Here is an 18,668-nt window from a genome sequence, read left to right on the forward strand (position 1 = left end):
TGGAGAGAACTCAGTGAACTGTGGGATGTTCACAGAGGTGCTCTTTGTGCCTGGGGCCCTGAGGTGTTGCTGCCCTGTCTGGGGCAGGTCACAGGGCTGGGCTGAGGGAAGGGTGGAAAGCAGAAGGCCACGATAAAGCTCAGGGGTATTCCATGTTTTCTTGCACCCCAGAAAGGAAATCCTGTAAGTCACTGGCACAGAAATGAGAAGCTGTCTCCAGGAATGTGGTTCTGCTCCCAAATACCTTTATTTTCAACGTGTGATTGAGAGGGTGGCTGTTCCCCACTTCCCAATCACAGCACCATAATCAAGGCACAGAATACATGGATCAAGAGGAAAGCTGAGCACAGACTCTTGTTTGACAGCAACCAGCAGATACATTTGATTCCAGCAATCTGTGGTACCTGTAAGGCTGAAAACACATCTCAGGACAAAGCAGCCACCAGGGAAGGGGTTCACTTGCTTTCTGCTGCAGATGTATTTCCCCTCAGTGCTGCTGCCTGATATCTAAAGGCACTGAGCTACCACATCTACAAAAAACCCCTTCCCTTTTATTGCAAGGTGAGGTGTAATTCCAGGAAATATGAGCTTATAAAACCTGAGAGATTTTATAACCAACACCAACATTGGTCTTCAAAATCCTCAAAGTGTGGTTTTGAGTAAAAGAAAGGAGGAGTCAATATTCCTTAAACAAATATTTCCAAGATAAGGCACCATGGCAGTTTCTTGGTCACATGGATACGACTTAGTTTAGAGACTGCCACAGACAAACCAGGAGAGAAAGTTGAGCTCTAACCATAATAATTTCACATGGGACACTGAACTTGTTTTTTCCTTGTTCAATACATTCTAAAAGTATAAAAAAAGTATAAAACAAGGCCATGGGAACATCAGGGGAAGATTTCCTAAATGGCACACTACTAACATTATTAACCAGTGACATAAAGCAAGTTATTTAAATTTATTTAAAAACTTAGTAAATCATTAAATTTATTAAAGTGATTTACACTTAATAAAGTCATTTCAGTTTATTAAAGTTATTTCAATTTATTAAAGATATTCCAATTTATCAAAGATATTTAAATTTATTAAAGATATTTCAATTTATCAAAGTTATTTCAATTTATCAAAGTTATTTCAATTTATTAAAGATATTTCAATTTATTAAAGATACTTAAACTTATTAAAGTTATTTAAATTTATTGAAAAACAGCCAAATGCAAGGATGGAGCTCTCCCACTCCCCTGAGGGAGCAAAGCCGGAGGCCCGACTTGTATCTTTAAAATGGGGACCTTTTAAAAGGGACCACGAGCTACTCCTTCCTGAGGGTGAACCCTGACTAAACACTGTGTTAACCTTTAAAGGAAAAAAAGAAAAAAGGTTTTTCTGCTCCCCAGAGGAATCCCAAGTGCAAGGCAAAGCATTCATGGGTTGTGTGTGGTGGCTGCCGCCCTCATCGCGCTCGTGGCCCGAGCTACTCCTTCCTGAGGGCGAACCCTGACCGAACACTGCGTTAACCTCTAAAGGAAAAAATAAAAAAGGTTTTTCTGCTCCCCACAGGAATCCCAAGTGCAAGGCAAAGCATTCAGGGACTGTGTGTGGTGTGGTGTGGTGGCTGCCGCTCTCATCGTGCTCGTGGCCGGGGCGGGGTTGGGGCCCAGCCGGGCAGGGCCGGGCCCGGGCACCCCCCTGCCCTGGGCTGGCCGCAGGGTGACTTACTTTCCGACTCGGGAATTGAGCTTGTTAGTGAGGAGCTGGTAGATGTGGTGATGCTCATGGAGGGGCTCATACCGTAACGGGGGTACGCTCCCGTCATGGCCGTGGTATGAGAGATCCAGGCCGCGGGGTCGATCGGCCGCACCGGCTCAGCTGCGGGACAGGGGAGAGAGAGACACGAGGGGGTCACACGAGGCACCAACACCTTCACAATCCAGGGTCACAGAGACACCAACACCTTCACAGTCCAGGGTCACACACGAGGCACCAACACCTTCACAGTCCAGGGTCACACGAGACACCAACACCTTCACAATCCCAACACCTTCACAGTCCCAGGGGATTTGCTTTGGGACGGGCTGGTTTTCCCAAGGGCTTCGCCCCCCCAGTCTGCATCAGGCTGGGGCGTTCATGTCAAAGGGCAGTGCCATCCTCAGCTTCGGATGGGGAAATAACTGGGGTCACCATCATGAGCTCAGCCCTTACTGGGAATGAATTGGGGTCACCGTCACAAGCTCAGCCCTTACTGGGAACAAACTGGGTTCATTATCATGAGCTCAACCCATACTGGGAACAAACTGGGCTCACCATCATGAGCTCAGCCCTTACTGGGAATGAATTGGGGTCACCATCACGAGCTCAGCCCTTACTGGGAACAAACTGGGCTCACCATCATGAGCACAGCCCTCACCAGCAGGAGGCAGCTGTGTTATTAAGCCACAAGTTTTAACTTGTGTTTAAACGTTAAAACGAGATCTTTAAAACAAGATCATTTTCTACTGCATTAATTTCAGAGGACAGTGCCATCCTCATCTCCAGACTGGGAACAAACTGGTCTCACCATCACAAGCACAGCCCTTACCAGGAGTCAGCTGTGTTTGTCACATGAGCACAGATCTTTTACGGCTACTGAAAAGCCACAAGCTGTAAAACTTGTTAAGTCACAAGTTATTGTAAGCCACAAGTTGTAAAACGAGATCATTTTCTATTGCAATAATTTCAAAGGGCAATGCCATCCTCATCTTCAGACTGGGAATGAACTGGTCAGCCCTTACTGGGAACAAACTGGTCTCACCATCACGAGCTCAGCCCTCACCAGCAGGAGGCAGCTGTGCTTGTCACATGAGCACAGATCTTTTATTGCTACTGAAAAGTTTATTGAGCCACAAGTTGTAAAATGAGATCATTTCAATATTATCTGTTAACAGAAATATATTTCAATATTCTATTAATATTACCTATTATATATTAATATGTATTTCAATATTAATTATATGTATCTCTTTGCTGTTTGCCTCAAATTTTAAAAATATCAGTTTAAATTCCAGGAAGTGCACATGTGACAAAATGAGACTTTTTAACACTTCTGCATGGTTATCCTCCAAAATTCCTATCAATTGAAAGGTCAAGATCATGAGGATATACCCTCCAAAAGGTTAAGAGCTTGATCCAAATCCATGTGAATCAAAAGAAAAACTCCCAGGAATTCAGTGGGCACTGGAGTCTCAGAAAGGGACTTAAACCCCTGCCTCCCAAACCAAAAGCAGACAAACAGAATAACCAAACCTAAAAGAACTGAACTTGCAGGGAATGGGAATGTGTTGGATGCCAAAATAGGTGAAAGTATTCTAGACCTTGAGGGCTCCAGAGGAACCCAGCAAAGAGCCCAAATGTGTACTCACCCCTGGGGATGGTGAAATAACTCCTGGGAGTAGGGTCCCAGCATTTGGCTACTGTTAGGCTGATGGGTCTAAAAAGAGAGAAAACAGGTAAGGATGACTCTTAACTTTCCTGCAGAGTTGGAACAGCTGCAAGAACTATTTGAAGCAAACTTAGTCCTGTCCAACAGTTGTCAAGCACATTCTGAGAATGTTTTTGAGATGCTTGTTGAAATATTTCCCGCATGAACTAGCATCAGGATGCTTCTGGTGTTGCACAGGTGATGAGCACTATGGGTGAAATCTGTTGAATGATCAGCTCTTGAGATACTAAAATGCTCATCACGTAAACAAACAGTGCTGCTGAAACCAGGCAGCTCCTCATTTGTGTTGGTTTTGGCTGGTGCATTGAAACCAGTCTCACCTATTCATCAGCACACTGAGAAGTTCAGGGCTGGGAACAGTCATGCTGGTTCCTAATGGAGATCAAAATGCTGATTTCTCTCAGGTTTGCCCCATTCCAGTAACTGCACATGGAGGATAAATAGCAGGAGGTTTTGCAATGTGCTCACCCTGGTTTGGAGACTATTTCCCGTAGAACCCGAACTGCATCGTCATTGCTCATGTTCTCAAAATTGACATCATTCACCTGGAACAGCACAGAAAGCAGAGGTCAGGCTCTGGGACAGCAAAGTTAAAGACATTTTAATTATTTGTGTCCCAATTTATTTCATAGAATCACAGAATCATAGAATCAGCTGGATTGGAAGGGACCTCCGAGATCATCAAGTCCAACCCTTGATCCAACCCCGCTGTGGTTCCCAGCCCATGGCACTGATGCCACATCCAGTCTCTTCTTAAAAACCTCCAGGGATGGAGAATCCACCACTTCCCTGGGCAGCCCATTCCAATGGCTGATCACCCTCTCTGCAAAGAAATTCTTCCTAATATCCAACCTAAATCTCCCCTGGCACAGCTGAAGACCCTGAGCCCTCTTGTCTTGCTGAGAGTTGCCTGGGAAAAGAGACCAACCCCCACCTGGCTCCCCCCTCCTGTCAGGGAGTTGAAGAGAGTGAGGAGGTCTCCCCTGAGCCTCCTCTTCTCCAGGCTGAACAGCCCCAGCTCCCTCAGCCTCTCCTCATAGGACTTATGCTTGAGTCCCTTCCCCAGCTCGTTGCTCTCCTCTGGACCTGCTCCAGGACCTCAATATCCTTCCTGAACTGAGGGGCCCAGAACTGGACACAGCACTCGAGGTGTAACCGTTTCCATTCCTTTGAGCAGCTGCAGAAATGTTGTTTCTCAGAGCACATCTCACAAAGAACTCCCGATAACAGTCTTTGTGATGCATTTTTCTGAGTGTGAATGAATTCTGTTAAGTGATTACTATGACCCTATGGGCCTGGTGGGATGCCTGAACTGATCCAGCCCTGGAGAAGCCAGCAGCAGGTATTTTGGGATGCTCTGGGACCAACCTGCAGGAGCATGTCTCCTGGCTCGATCCGGCCGTCCGCTGCCACCGCCCCTCCTTTCATTATAGAGCCGATGTAGATGCCACCATCACCCCGGTCATTGCTCTGCCCCACGATGCTGATTCCCAGGAAATTATACTTTTCTGTTTGGATAGAAAGCAGAGGGCAGGGAGGGGAAAAAAGCAAACAGAGTGATTGGAGTGACAGCGAAGAGTTAAGACCAGGCTACTTTAGCTTTGAAAAATCAGCTCTCGCAACACATCAGCTGGGCCAGGTTTGGCTCACAATGATCTCAACAATGATCTCAGGTTGTCCTAGTGGCCAGTGTCTGCCTGGCCCCTTCAGGGAAATACTGCTAAAGACATGATCTGTTCATACAGGATAATGAAAAGTTACATTAAAAAAAAAAAAAACAGCAAGAGAACCAACACTGAAAGGACACGTCTACACCTCGAAATTGGGCACCCCATCAGCATTGAGCAATGTTTGTTCCACACTTCAGAGCAGCAGGAAGGGTTTGGTGCCACTGAAAGCTGCTGAGTTAATTGGCAGCCCTGCACATTTCTGTCTGGTTAAACAATGAAACGCAGGAGCGGCAGAAACACAAACCTACAGTTCCCTTCTACCCTTGCTTCTGACAGTGTCTGACCCCTCACCATCCCTACATCTCACCACTAACTCCATATCCTGGAGTTCCAGCCCTTTCCCAGGAAAGAACACTGCTTTGCTTGTGCAAATGGCTCAGAACTATCCAGCTCTGGACTAGGAATCCGGGCACAGTCAACACAGGAGCAACTCTCAGCTGCCATTCCCTTTAGCCCACCTGGCATCCTTTCAAACCAAGGAACTTTCTCCTGGCTCCAAAGGCTACCACACCACCACAAAATACATCTCAAATTCATCACAAGAAATGGGGCTTATCCTCTTACCCATGTTGAGTGTGACAGTGATGATATTTAGGGACATGGTGGAATCGGTGATGCTGCTGAACGAAGACGACTGCAAAATACAACAGAGAATTCTCAAGGTTTTAAATGGCACGGAGCAAGACAATAAAAAGAACTACTGAGGATTAACTCATCAGGATTTGATTAATAGGTTTCCATTTGGAAGGCATCCAGAAGCTACTGTAAGGGAATCTGTAAGGGAAAGAAATCTGAACACAGTCTGCACCTTCCCCAAAGATTTGTTCCCAAAACACACAGAGCATGTTCCTATTTTGAGGTTTCTCAGCTGAACTTCACCTTGAATCCTTTCTGCTTCCTGACTGTGACTGACAGGCAAACATTTAAACCCTAAAGTGCCCAGTGCAGTGTGAATTATTGGATCCACAGCTCCTCCCTGAAGAGAGGGGTGAACAACACGATCTGCCAGGAAGTGAGAGGAGAGACACTCCCCTGCCTCCAAAATTAAATACAAATGTGCTTATCAAAGACCTTCTCAAACACTACCTCAGTCGTTGGGATAAAATGTTATGTGAGCTCATTCTTTAATGTGTGAAGACTGGTATTTATGGGAGAACAGAACAGTTCCTCCAAGATTCTGTCATTTAGGCCATCCTCATCCTGCTGCCACAGCACTGGCACAGGAAAGGGTAAGAGAGAAGAGTTGAGATTTCCTATAAATTTAGATTTCTCCTTCAGGAACAATGCAGGTCTCCGTGATTTATACAACAGGCATCTTGACACCCCTTCCCACATCAGCCAGTGGCATAATGGACCTTCTCCTGCAGGAACTAGTCTTGGAAAAGACAAGAAATGGGATCACTGAACAACAAAAGGAAGAAAAGGAGCGGAGAAAAACTTGACTCTGGTTCTGCAGAACTTCAAATGTAGAGATTTATCCAGACTGGAGCCAAAGGGAGCCTTTCCAAAGAATTCAACAGGCACAGACCTGTTCTGGATCCCTTCCTGAGCCAAGAGCTAAGCTCAGGAATCACGGTTCACCTCCTTGGGGAGGGATGGTGCCAACCTTACCCTGTCGATCTGCCGCATCCTTTGTTTCCTCCTCCTGCGTTTGTGCTTCCGGATGAGCCGGGATGAGGTGCTTTGCTCCGTGGAGCTACTCAACCTGAGGGGGAAAGGAGAGCAGAGATGTCATCCCTGCAGAGCTGAGCCATTTGCATTTCCCTGCCAAAAACCAAAAAAAAAAAGGCTGATTCCAAATGCAGGAGAGAACAAATCCTGCCGACACCATCAGCCAGTTTGCAAGAGCACAGAGAAGATTCCAGCTCAACTCCAGCAGGGATTGGAGGATAATTTAGTGGCTTCCCTTCTTTTGGGAGCAAATCTGAGTGCAGCCCTTAATGTCAATTTTTGTGAGTCTTGTCCTGGTGCTGTATTTTCTTCCACTGTTAAGAGGAACTTAAAATTAAGGCTTGAACTCAACAAAATAAAACACCAAATAGTGACAGAGGAACAGTGAATATGATTTACCTTCACATATTCTGCTAGTTTTTTCTTGTTGTGGTTTTTTTTTTTTCAGGCTCTTCAAATTTGTAGAACCTACATGTGCCACATTCTGCACAGAAATCTTTAAGATCCCTCTAAGAGTTCAGAGCTTTAATCACCCCCAATTTACAGAGAGCGGAATGAGACACAGGGAGACATAAATGGATTTGCCCAAATTAATTTCAGGAGCCTGGAACAAAGCCTAGATTTCTCAGATACCACTACAGCACCACAGAGACATCTCTCCTCTATTTATTATGTTAAGAATGAGGGGGAAAAAAAAAGGAATGCTCCATCATTAACCAAGATTAAAAAATCCAACCCTGCACAAGGCAAGTAACTGAACTGGCACTGCCACAAAACAAACAGTGCCAGGCTTCTTCTTCCCCAGCCTCTCAAAGTTCCAGCCACATTCAGGTATGTGAGAATACCTCAAGGAAAACTTGATACCAGGAGTTTGGTGTCATGAGATTCCAGCCCACCATGGGAAACCCATCGTGCACGGAGTGGGGTGTCCTCACCAAGGACACCGAGCTGGGTGTCACAGATGCTGGAGCTGCTCAGAGGGTGTGAATCTCCTGACATTCCCTTTGAGTTCACAAAACTATTTCAGGCACGTTAACCTCACACACTCCCTTCTCCCCCTCCCAGCAGAGGCAAATTAAAGGAGCCAAGAGGTGGGATTTTCAAAAAAGAGATCAGAAACTTGATAATCCTCCGTCGGTGGAAACAGCTCAAAGCACCTGGGTTTGGGAGGCTTTGCCTTTCCAAAAGGAAAAATAAGGAGGTCTCAGATGCAGGGTTCCCAAAACTGGACTTGTTCAACACCCACCACTCTCTCGAAAGCACCAGCAAAGAGTGACACAAAAACCTCCTCTGACATTTTACTACCAATATTCTTCCCCTTCCTATTTCCACTCCAGTTTCATTCTCCTCCTCTTCTCTCCCAGAATATCTCACCAGGAGGATTCAGCCCAAACCTTTCAGCACACAAGAATTTAGGAGAATTTGAGCAAAGGAAAGGCATGTTGCTCACAGTGAACCTGCTCTTTAAGAAGGGGATTTTCTTTTAAATTAAACCAGCCAAATCAGAGGGTTTTGGCAATTCTCTGAAATCCTGTTACCAGATAATAATATGTGCAAAGTGAAGTTCTTCTTTTTATGGTAATTTTTTCCATTCTACCCAATATTAGAGAGGAAAAATGGGAATCAGCTCCTTCAAGAAGGAGTTACTTCCCTGAAATACTGTCTGTCTCCTGGAGCTAAAACAGCCTCTCCCATTAGTTGCACAAAATTGATGAGGCACTGCAGGAATATATTTATACCTATTTTCATGTAGCCATGGCACATTTCACCATCTCTTCCTGTAATTTCTATAAAATCCACAGCCTTCATGCATGCTTGCTGAATCCTTCATATTTTAGGAGTATCTGGATGCTGAACAACAGCTCAAACCTATTCTAAGGAGGAAAAATATTTTGCTCCCTGAAGTATCCTCAGAAATAACTGAGCAAAAGTTATTACCACAATTTGATGAGCAAGACAAGATGGTATATTTGAGCTTTTGAGACAAACCAAGTGCAAAGATGAAAAACAAATCTGCAATCATCACTACCAAATAATTTCCTGCGCTGGCTACTGCCCAAGAAACCCTGACTGCAGTTCTAACACAAAGGCTAATAAATCCCACAGAAGACATTTTTTTAAATAATGACAATAATTTCACCAATCTATATCCCCCAAAGGAAGGGGGAAAAGGTAACATTTGTTAAAGACAGTTTATCCATATAGTTTAAAGAGAACCAGTGCTAATTTCTTAAATGAGAAATAAACATCATCAAGTTTTTGCAGTGAATTATCTTAGTTACACTGAACTGAGAATACCAATTGCACATAGCTGACAATAATCCTACAGATGTCATCTCTCTTAGACCTTTGTTTGCTTAACAGAAATAAGATTTTTACTGTAAAGTTCATCCTGAGCTCCCTACATCAACCTGTGCTCAAACTCCTACCTGCAAACAACACGAGCATTCAATCATGTCATCCTTTGAAAAGAAAGCAAATAAATTATTGTGCTCACACTGCCATTCTGTGAACAAGTCGAGTACCAAAATAAGACATTACTCTTTAACTGAATGCAACAGATTCTCCTTGGACTGGGAACTGCCCAACTCTGCTGCACTGCTCCAAGTTAAAAATAAAAATAAACCAGTGTCAAACACACAGTTAGAAAAGCATCCTCAACCTGCAACCTCTTCCAAGACAGTAACATCCCTTACATCTGATTTCTTCTCTCAGTGGCCTCCTCCCTGTCCAATCTCCTCCACAGAGCAGGCTGTGACAGCAGAGTCCCTGAGCTGTTATTCCCCAAACTTACCCCCTTCCTGCCCAGGCTGCCTCCAGCAGGTCTGGAGCATTCTCGTGGTGTTATTTGCCTGCGTTCGCCTCGGAAGAAAAAACTTCTCCCTGCCAGCACAATCTCTCATCTGCCTGAGAAACACCATCCCTGGAACACAACAGCATACCTTGGAGCATTCCATGGAGTGGTTCTTCCTGACTAGCTGGCCTGGCAGCTGCTCCCTGTGCCAAAAGCTCCTGCCCCAGCCTCGAGAGGGAAAGGCTGCGCAGCAGCTTCGAAGAATCTCTTTATTCTCGGGTCAGACGCAGGAAGTTTGACTTTTATTAACACAGAAAAGGTTTAGCTGGGTCTGCTCTGAAGTGCTCCAGTGCTAATCCTGCCCCACTGCATTGCTTGCTGCCATGGGAATGATTAATTCATTTACAAGAAACCCCACATCAGCTGCAGGGTTATTGTTGTTGTTGTTGTTGTTGTTGTTTTTGTGGGCTTCGTTTTTTAGGGAGGGAAGGAGGGTTAGAAGCCCTAAAGGCTTTAGGGAGGCTGAGAGTGCATTCAGGTTAACTGCTGATCTTGCCAAGCCTTTATGCACATGAACATCCAGGTGAAGCACAAAGCATCCAGAAGGGTAAATTTTTTCGTGTCTTCAGGTGTTGGGAACTTCATCATAGAATCATGGAACGGTTTGGGCTGGAAAGGACCTTAAAGATCATCTCGTTCCAAGCCCCCTTCCATGGGCAGGGACACCTCCTAATTCACTGGAGCTGCAAAATAAGTTCTTGAAACCAATTCAGGAGCAAATCTTCAACTAAATCTTCATTTAGTTACCCCTCCAGCACAAGGCCTTTAAGCAGAATTTGGAGGAACTGATGTTCTTCACCAGCTCTTCAAGCCATGACCAACTGCAAGACCAAACAGACCCACCGAGTTCAATAAACTGATCATGTTTGTAAACACAGCAAGTGGTTCAGTACCTCCAGCACCTGCTCTTGCTGTTTCCCTGGAATTTAAGAACATCATGTTGCACCTTATTTGTTTTAGGCTGCAGATCTCTATGAACCACCAAAGACCTACAATTTTGTTCCCTGACAATTCCCAGAAATCTGTAACGGGTTTTCAGAGCTCACTGGGAAGAACAACAGCTCCAGAGACATTGTTTAGAGAATGCTGCCAGGAAAGGAAAGTATATTTGTTTTGATTCATTTTACACCCTTAAAAATAAGTATTTTAAACCCGAGAAATGTATTGGCTTATAAACCTTTTAGGGAACAACAAAAACATCTTTAGAGATTTACAAGCATCTTTCCAAATGGAGAGGTATTTTTCAAGAAGTGAGGAATAATTCACAGAAAGAAAGAAATAATGAAGGAGCCATAAATATATGGCAACCCAGCCTGCCTTTGCAATAGCATTAACTTTGATGAATTCCTGTACTGCTCACAGGCCTCAGACTATGCAATTACACAGGAATTCCTTTATAATTCAGCTCTAGTGAAGTGCACACTTATTAGGAACTTATGCTGAAGGTATTTTAATATAATATTCACACCATTACTTTATAAATAGGTAGGCAGTTGCACATTGCTTTGATCTTAAAATGTGACCATTCTTGCTGTTAAAAGGAAAGGGCAGGAGCAGAATTTTCCTCTTTATTGAAGCAGTGGCTACAGGCAGGTTGGAGAGTGACCCTGTAACTGAGCTTGGTTCTTAGAGCAGAGCTTATACACAACATGATGTTATTGATGAGTTATCACAGAGTCAACAAGGTTGGAAAAGATCATTAAAGATCATTGAGTCGACCCAACAACACCTTGTCTAGTAGACAATGGCACTGAGTGCCACAGCCAGTGCTCAAATCATACACACCAGGGCAAAACAGGAATGAAAAGGGGGAAGGAGAAGATCTAAATGAAGCCCAGAACCACAGTGGAGAGCCTGGAGAGAGATGCAAAGAGCCTTTCCCAGCTCAGTGCCCGTGGCAGTGCCCCACCACCACCTTGTCTAGTAGACCATGGCACTGAGTGCCACAGCCAGTGCTCAAATCATGTACACCAGGGCAAAAAAGGAATGAAAAGGGGGAAGGAGAAGATCTAAATCAAGCCCAGAACCACAGTGGAGAGCCTGGAGAGAGATGCAAAGAGCCTTTCCCAGCTCGGTGCCCGTGGCAGTGCCCCACCTGCTCGTGTTGTCGTCGTCCTCGGAGTCGATGAAGCTGCTGGACTCCAGCTCACTGCTCATCATGGTGGAGGAGCTGTCGTAGCCAGGGGGGTGCTCACGGTGCCTGTCCAGCTTTGGGTGCCCATTGATCCGAGGGGCTGCCAAAAAATCACACAGGGGGTGTTATTGGGCAGAGGGGAAGGGCAGGGAAGCAGCGGCACCGGGAGCAGCAGGATGGGCACAGCCACAGCTGCAGAGGACCCTCATGCCAAAACCAAACTGATCCCATTCAACAGCTCCAAAATCTACTGGCCTGCCTCCCTTCTCCCTAACTTTTCCATCTGCCTGTGGCTCAGTTCATGGACAAGTCACAAATGGATTGAGGCAGAAGGAGGAGGCAGGAACAACTACTGTAAAGGTATCAGACATCAGTGAGAAGGGCCATGAGAAGTTGATGTCAGTGGGAAGGTACAAATAAAGCCCCTGGGAAAGCAGCAGGTAACACAATCTGAGTTTGGTAGCACAGAAAACCTTAAACAACAATCCTTATTTCTAGATATTCCAGAACAACCTGGTTTATGTATATCAGAAGGGCTCACTAAAATGCCTCCTATTTATATTTTTTCCCCTTCCTTTATCCAGCTATATCTTCTCTGTTGTATTTTAAACAGAGTTCAACTTCACATTTCCTGTTTGAATTAGATATTCTGCTACAGAAAAGCTCCCATGCACTGCTGCAGCAGCTAAAAATTATTTTATCAGCCACTTAAACTTTGATTTTAGCTCCATTTTATACATCCCAAACAGCACCAGGCAGCCTTGAACTCACAAGAAAGGTTTCCTGTGTAATTAAGGTGTGCATTCAAATACATAAAAGTTTTTCCTAGTTTCTCTACTCAAATAAAATTCCCTTTTCCAAGATCTTCTAATATTAGCCAGCACAGTTTGGGGGCAGGGGAGGTCAGGAAACATAATTGTGTGAGCACTTTCACAAACCATGCTTATAAGGGGTTTATTCACAAAATACCCCCACATATCCAAGTTTTAAGTCCCAACAAGAATCATTCCCTGCTCTGGTTCAATGCCTGTCCCACTAATGACCAGGGACTTTCTGCCTTGCTGACCCCCCTGCCCCTGTTTCTTCCTTGGAGGATGACAAGAGTTCACTGGGACCATCAGACAAAAGCCTTGGAGTGTCTCACAGAGATGAGAATAAAGCATAGCCTGGGAGGGTAAAATGTGTCCTCCTTGACTTTTATCAACAGCAGAGTAGGCCCTGCCTGAGGGACAGAAGCACATCAAAGACCAAATCAAAGCAGCCTCGAAAGCAGAAAGGGAAGAGCAGCATCTGCTCAAGGAAGGTGGAAGGAGGGTTCTGTGATACTGCAGAGAACAAGGGTGTCTCAGGAAGAAGGCACATCCAAGCTCCCAGTTAAGAGGAAAAAACAGCTGCCCTTCCAATCCCCTCCAGTGCAGAAAGCCTTTACCAGTTATTAACAGAAATATGTTCTCAGTTTCTCAATAAAGACTCGTAACTCCTCTGGGTGCAGGGCTCAGTCCCTGCTCTGGAACTAGGGAAGAATGATGGGATTGTCCACTCCTGCTTCATGCTTGTACCCATATCCATGTTCTACCCCTGCATCCTGCTTTGCCTCGTGTTTGAAGCTCTTTGGAACCCTCAAACAGCCTCTAATCCCTCCACCAAAGACAGGCTTCAAGTTCCCATTGCAACTGTTTTCTAGTTCCAGCCCTTCTTCAGATTCCTTGGCACACTCCGTGGTAAAAAAACCCATATATTGCAGCACTGAGTGGAAACCTCCAACAGCTCCTCTTCCCAAACATTTGGGGATCTACAAGCCTGCCCACATGAGGAGCTTCTCAAGGCACAGGTCATTATGTGGCATTTTTCAGTTGGCTGCACAAGAGTTAAGTTCACCCCACAGCAAACCGGGTGTCGAAACACCGGCGTCGACACTTGACATCTGCAGACTTGTCAGAGGCCGAGCAGCAGCTCTAAAACACCCCTCGACGCCAGAGGAAACTTGTCCCTTAATTGCCTCCCTAATTAGAGCCTCCACAGGCCCCTTTCCCACTCCCCCTCAGCAGACTGACAGGGGAGCTTTGTTCTCCCCAGCGAGGGGTCCCCAGAACATGTGCCAGGCAGACCTCCCACGTCTCTAATTAAGATCCTCACTCTACTTTCACTTAACAGGACTTTGTCAACTTTCCAAAGCGACTTTTGTTGCTTGAAGAGACAAAGCAGAGCCCTGACATCCCGATTTCTTTTCCAGATGGGTTTTCCTGAAGGTTTCCTGCGCTGTCACAAACCTCCAAAAGCACATGGATGAACAAAAGGGTTTTATTATGTTCCTCAAGCCACCACATTGTGGGTATCACTTGGAAATCAGAGGATATACAAGCACAGGAGAAGACACAAGCATTCATTGCCTTTGCACTTAAAAGAGGAGCATAATTTAAGGGAAATGGGTGGAAGAGCTTACAAATGCCCCAGCCTGTGTTGTTATCTGAGTGGATCCCTGGTCTAGCAAATCACAGCCCCTCTGCTGCAAAATCCTTTTGCATTTTCAATATGGAAGAGGTGTGAAAGCGTTGTCAGATCACCAGGTGTGTCCACATCTGCCAGAGCCATCAATATTTACAGTGGCCTCTCTCTGTGTGTCTGTAATTGCCCAGCAGCAATTCAGCAGAAACAGCTTTTTTGGGGATGAGTAATCCTGCAACAACGAAGGAAAACACACAGGCTGGTTTGGTGAACAACCCACCCATGATACCACACTTTTAATTACCACCTGGTTTAACTTCCCATTGCCCAGGCTCCAAATCAAACCTGAAAGCCTCTGTAAGAACCCAAGGTTCAAGCCCAGACTGTCACGTTGAAAGGTGGCAAAAGCTTTTCAATAAAATCAGGAAATTATTTTTGCAAATTAAAACGGAAAGTAGGACAGAAAAATCTTCGTTTTGCTTCCCTTGTCTTCCCAGCCCTGGGGTTTTCTCAGGTCAGAACAAGATCCTCAGTTCTGCTGAGCCTCTCAGTTCTGCTCTGGGATCAGTGGACTCAGCCTCCTCGACCTGTACAGGTTTTGGCTCGATGTGTCCACACCTCTACAGTTCCCAAAGGGCTCATTAGCACCTTCTCTCCCTTCACCTGTTTGAAGTGAAGGCTGTAATACACTGCTCATGTTTTCCTGAGGAACAAGTGCTCCTTTCCCTCTGCAGAGTACCCAGGGAAACCCTCGCTGCCGGGGTAGGTAATTCATTTGTCTTTCGCTTCACACCAACAGGGAGCTCAAACATTCACACTTCACCCAACAATGAGCCCCAAATGAGCCACAAACACTCCGTGCTCAGGTTATTGTTCAGCCGGGTGAGCCGGCAGGGCTGTCCCTGTGGCTCTGGAACAAACCTCTGAGTAATGCAGGGCTCCAAGGAGATCCCTCATCCTGCCCCTCCAAAACCACCAGAGCTGTAATTTTGGTATTATTCAAACGAGTCCCTGCAGGACCAGATCAAACACTCTCACTGCATTCCCTTCTTTCTGCAGGGAAAGGAGGATTTACCACTAGTTTCATAATGACAAGCCCCTGGAAGAGCTGGGATCCAGGTGTCACACCCTGCTGCCCTTTCCCCATCCCTGTCCCCTTTTCCCTGGACTGTTCCCCCATTTTACATCCAGCTGTGCTCCACACATGAAGACTCAAGAAAAGAATAATCCTTGTGATGAAAAGGCCTTCAAATCCTTTCCAGAATTAGGGTATTTCACTTATTTTAGTATTTTTCAAATGGCAAGTCAGGACACAGTGCTCAACTGTGCACTTCAGGGATGCTTCCCACTGAAAACAACACACTGGGGTGTTATTGTATGTATTGTTTGTCATTGCTGTCAAATAAAATATTGTTGTGACCACAGAAACACTGTGGAAATTAAACAATATATTTTGGTGGTACAGCAGTTACCATTGTTTTGTGCATGTCAACAAAACTCACCTGCTTCAGGTAGAAGGCCTGAATTGTTTAGAAAACAGGGAATGTTTGCATTACTGCCATGTTATTGCCTGAGCTTTGACAGGAGGGGGAGGAAATTTTATCCCATTTCTTTCCAAAGAACTAGTTTCAGACCCCCCCCAGAGGCAGAAACTCCTGTGCTCAAACAATCCCATATGAGCATTCCAAACTGTGGCCCCACACCATCCAACACCAGCTCTCAAGCCATGAATATCCACAGCAAAACATGCACTGGCAATAATTCAATGTTTAAAACAATTCCCCTTTTAACATCCTTCCTGTACCAAATTTTTAACACAACCCTATTAAAAAATTCTGCCCCTTTCTATGATTTCCCAAAGGAATTTGCAGTCAGGGTCATGCACAGACACCTCTCTGCTTCACCCACTGAGGAATTTTCAGTCCTTCTGAATCAGTGACACGTTGGAAGGGTTAAATGAACAGGAAGACACCTGTTTTTAGCCCACAATATATAGATGTGATTTCTGGTTTTCTAACTGCAGGCAAATACTTTAGTGGGTGGAGCTGTGAATAAAGATTGTGATGGCATCTCTTGGGCCCAAATATTCCAAATTCTGGACCATTTTAAACTCAATGGGTGGCACCTATTAATTCTTAATTAAGCCTGGAAATTCTTGTCTGGCAACGAATGAAAAAAACCAAGCTTACTTTGATGTACAGACTAGAGGCAAGAGATGGAGTTCTGCAGTTTATTTGTGTACTTTGGGTGTATTTAGATATAAAAAAAGATCTCCAGAGCCAACGTTATATCAGCACAAAACACCACGGCTGATCTGAGCCTTGAGAAATGAACAGTTAGTCCTCTCCAAGCTACTCATCTTCTAATGCTGCAGAAAGCTCTGAACATTGTCAAAAATAATCTCAACTGTAGGTTGCCCAGACCTCTCAGAAAACGCCGAGCTTCAAAGAGTTTCAAAGCAATTATCAAATTATTCCATTAAAATAATCACAGTCCCTGAAAGCACACAGGAACGCAGACACAGGTCTCCTGCATGGCAAAAAGCAATTGTTGCTCTGAAAGACTGGCAGGAAAATTGTTCTTTCTGAATGAAAAAAAAGGGGGGGGGGAGAGAGGGGGAAATGAGCCAGGACTCACCATCCTCGTGCCCTTCCCTGTTCCTCCGCCGGTGCCTGTCCCGCCGGTGGCTGATGACTGACTCTGTCCCTGTGTCATTGTCCAGGCCATCCCTGCTGCTGGCAGCGTTGGGGCTGTCACAGAACAGAGAGGAACAAACACCAGGGTCATCCCTTTTTTTCTCTCTTTCAGTAAAACAGTCGGTTCAGAAGCCAGAAAACTGTTCTTGCAGCCGAGCGCTGCACAACCCCCCCTTCCTTCCAGTCTGGCTCTGCCCACCCCAAAAAACCACCTGGGGGGTGAAAACACAACTCCACGTCCATGCCCTGAGACACACAGCGTGATTTTCAAACAGCACAAATATTATTCAAACAGTGAAAGGGTTATTTTCAAATGCCCTGAGACACACGGTGCTATTTTCAAACAGAGCAAATGTTATTCAAACAGTGAAAGGGTGATTTTCAAATGCCCTGAGACACACGGTGCTGTCTGCAGACAGGAGGAGACTGTGACTTTCATGGAATCACAGAATGGTTTGGGTTGGGAGGGACCTTAAAGCTCATCTCATTCCACCCCCTGCCATGAGCAGGGACACCTTCCACTATCCCAGTTCGCTCCAAGCCCCGTCCAAACTGGGCTTGGACACTTCCAGGGATGGAGCAGGAAAAGCTTCTCTGGGCAACCTGTGCCAGGGCCTCCCCACCGTCACAGGGAAGGATTTCTTTCTAATATCTAGGCTGAATTTACCTTCTTTCAGTTTAAAGCCATTTCCCCTTGTCCTGTCTCTACATTTGCACATCACCATGACATGGGAAAAGCTGCCTGACAAGACTGTTGCCTGACATTTCCATGGAAAAGAGAGGCACTGATGGGCCAAGTGGAGGGATCATTCAGCCAAAGGGCAGGAGCTACAGCTCATTGGCCACTTTTAATATAGAGCACTGACCTTGAAGGTTGAAGTCCTGCAAGTCACAGCAAAGCTGAAAATAATTAAGTGCATAAAAGCACAGAATGCTCTGTGTTAAAAAGCTCATCCAGTCCCACCCCCTGCCATGGGCTGGGACACCTTCCACCAGCCCAGGTTGCTCCAAGCCCTGTCCAACCCGGCCTTGGACACTTCCAGGGAAGGGGCAGCCAGAGCTTCTCTGGGAATTCCATCCCAGCCCCTCACCACCCTCATAGCCTAGAATTCCTTCCCAATATCCCACCTAACCCTGCCCTCTGGCAGTTTGAAGCCGTTCCCCCTTGTCCTGCACTCCAGGCTCTCATAAATACTCTCTCTCCATCTTCCTTGTGAGCTCCAGTGCTGGAAAAGGCCACAGATCACTTAAATGGATTAAACTGAGGGAAGTGACCTAAAGCTCCTGAAAATATAACAGTGTATGATGTGACATGGGCTAAAGCTCTGCTGTGGAACATCTTCTTTAGAAAGTTACTGGTCCTACCCTTCCTCTCTGTCCCTCAAACACCACCTGATTAAAAAGGACTTCCCATTCATACCTGTGCACCTGCTATTCATGCCTGACACGCCCTCACTTATGCACACAGAGGGTGTAATGACCATCACTGACTGACACCAAAGCACCAGAGGCACTCATGTATCACTCCCAGAGCTCCCCGAGGCTGGAGAACATTTACACAGGGAATTAAACCCCCAACCATCCAACCAACCAGTCCCTGGACCCAGCACAACTGTGGAGTGTTATATTTAAGAGGCTTTTGTGCCTCCTGCACACCCAC

General features: G+C 45.6%; 1 protein-coding gene across 2 annotated transcripts in view; it reads right to left on the reverse strand.

Moving 5' to 3' along the window:
* DVL1 (dishevelled segment polarity protein 1) overlaps positions 1-18,668 on the reverse strand; it is a 70,964-nt gene that overhangs the window by 10,350 nt on the left and 41,946 nt on the right. The window contains exons 4-11 of one of the 2 annotated variants that reach the window (XM_027702118.1): positions 16,950-17,062; positions 11,829-11,967; positions 6,820-6,913; positions 5,773-5,842; positions 4,847-4,986; positions 3,947-4,023; positions 3,399-3,466; positions 1,720-1,869 (exon numbers count right to left, since the gene is read on the reverse strand). In XM_027702118.1, the coding sequence (XP_027557919.1) occupies positions 1,720-1,869; positions 3,399-3,466; positions 3,947-4,023; positions 4,847-4,986; positions 5,773-5,842; positions 6,820-6,913; positions 11,829-11,967; positions 16,950-17,062 (851 nt within the window). The remainder of the gene's footprint in view (positions 1-1,719; positions 1,870-3,398; positions 3,467-3,946; positions 4,024-4,846; positions 4,987-5,772; positions 5,843-6,819; positions 6,914-11,828; positions 11,968-16,949; positions 17,063-18,668) is intronic. The other variant, XM_027702119.1, reaches the window with a different exon arrangement.

This window comes from Neopelma chrysocephalum, unplaced genomic scaffold (assembly GCF_003984885.1).
Source record: "Neopelma chrysocephalum unplaced genomic scaffold, ASM398488v2 Primary Assembly neopelma1_180, whole genome shotgun sequence".
Taxonomy (NCBI): Eukaryota; Metazoa; Chordata; class Aves; order Passeriformes; family Pipridae; genus Neopelma; species Neopelma chrysocephalum.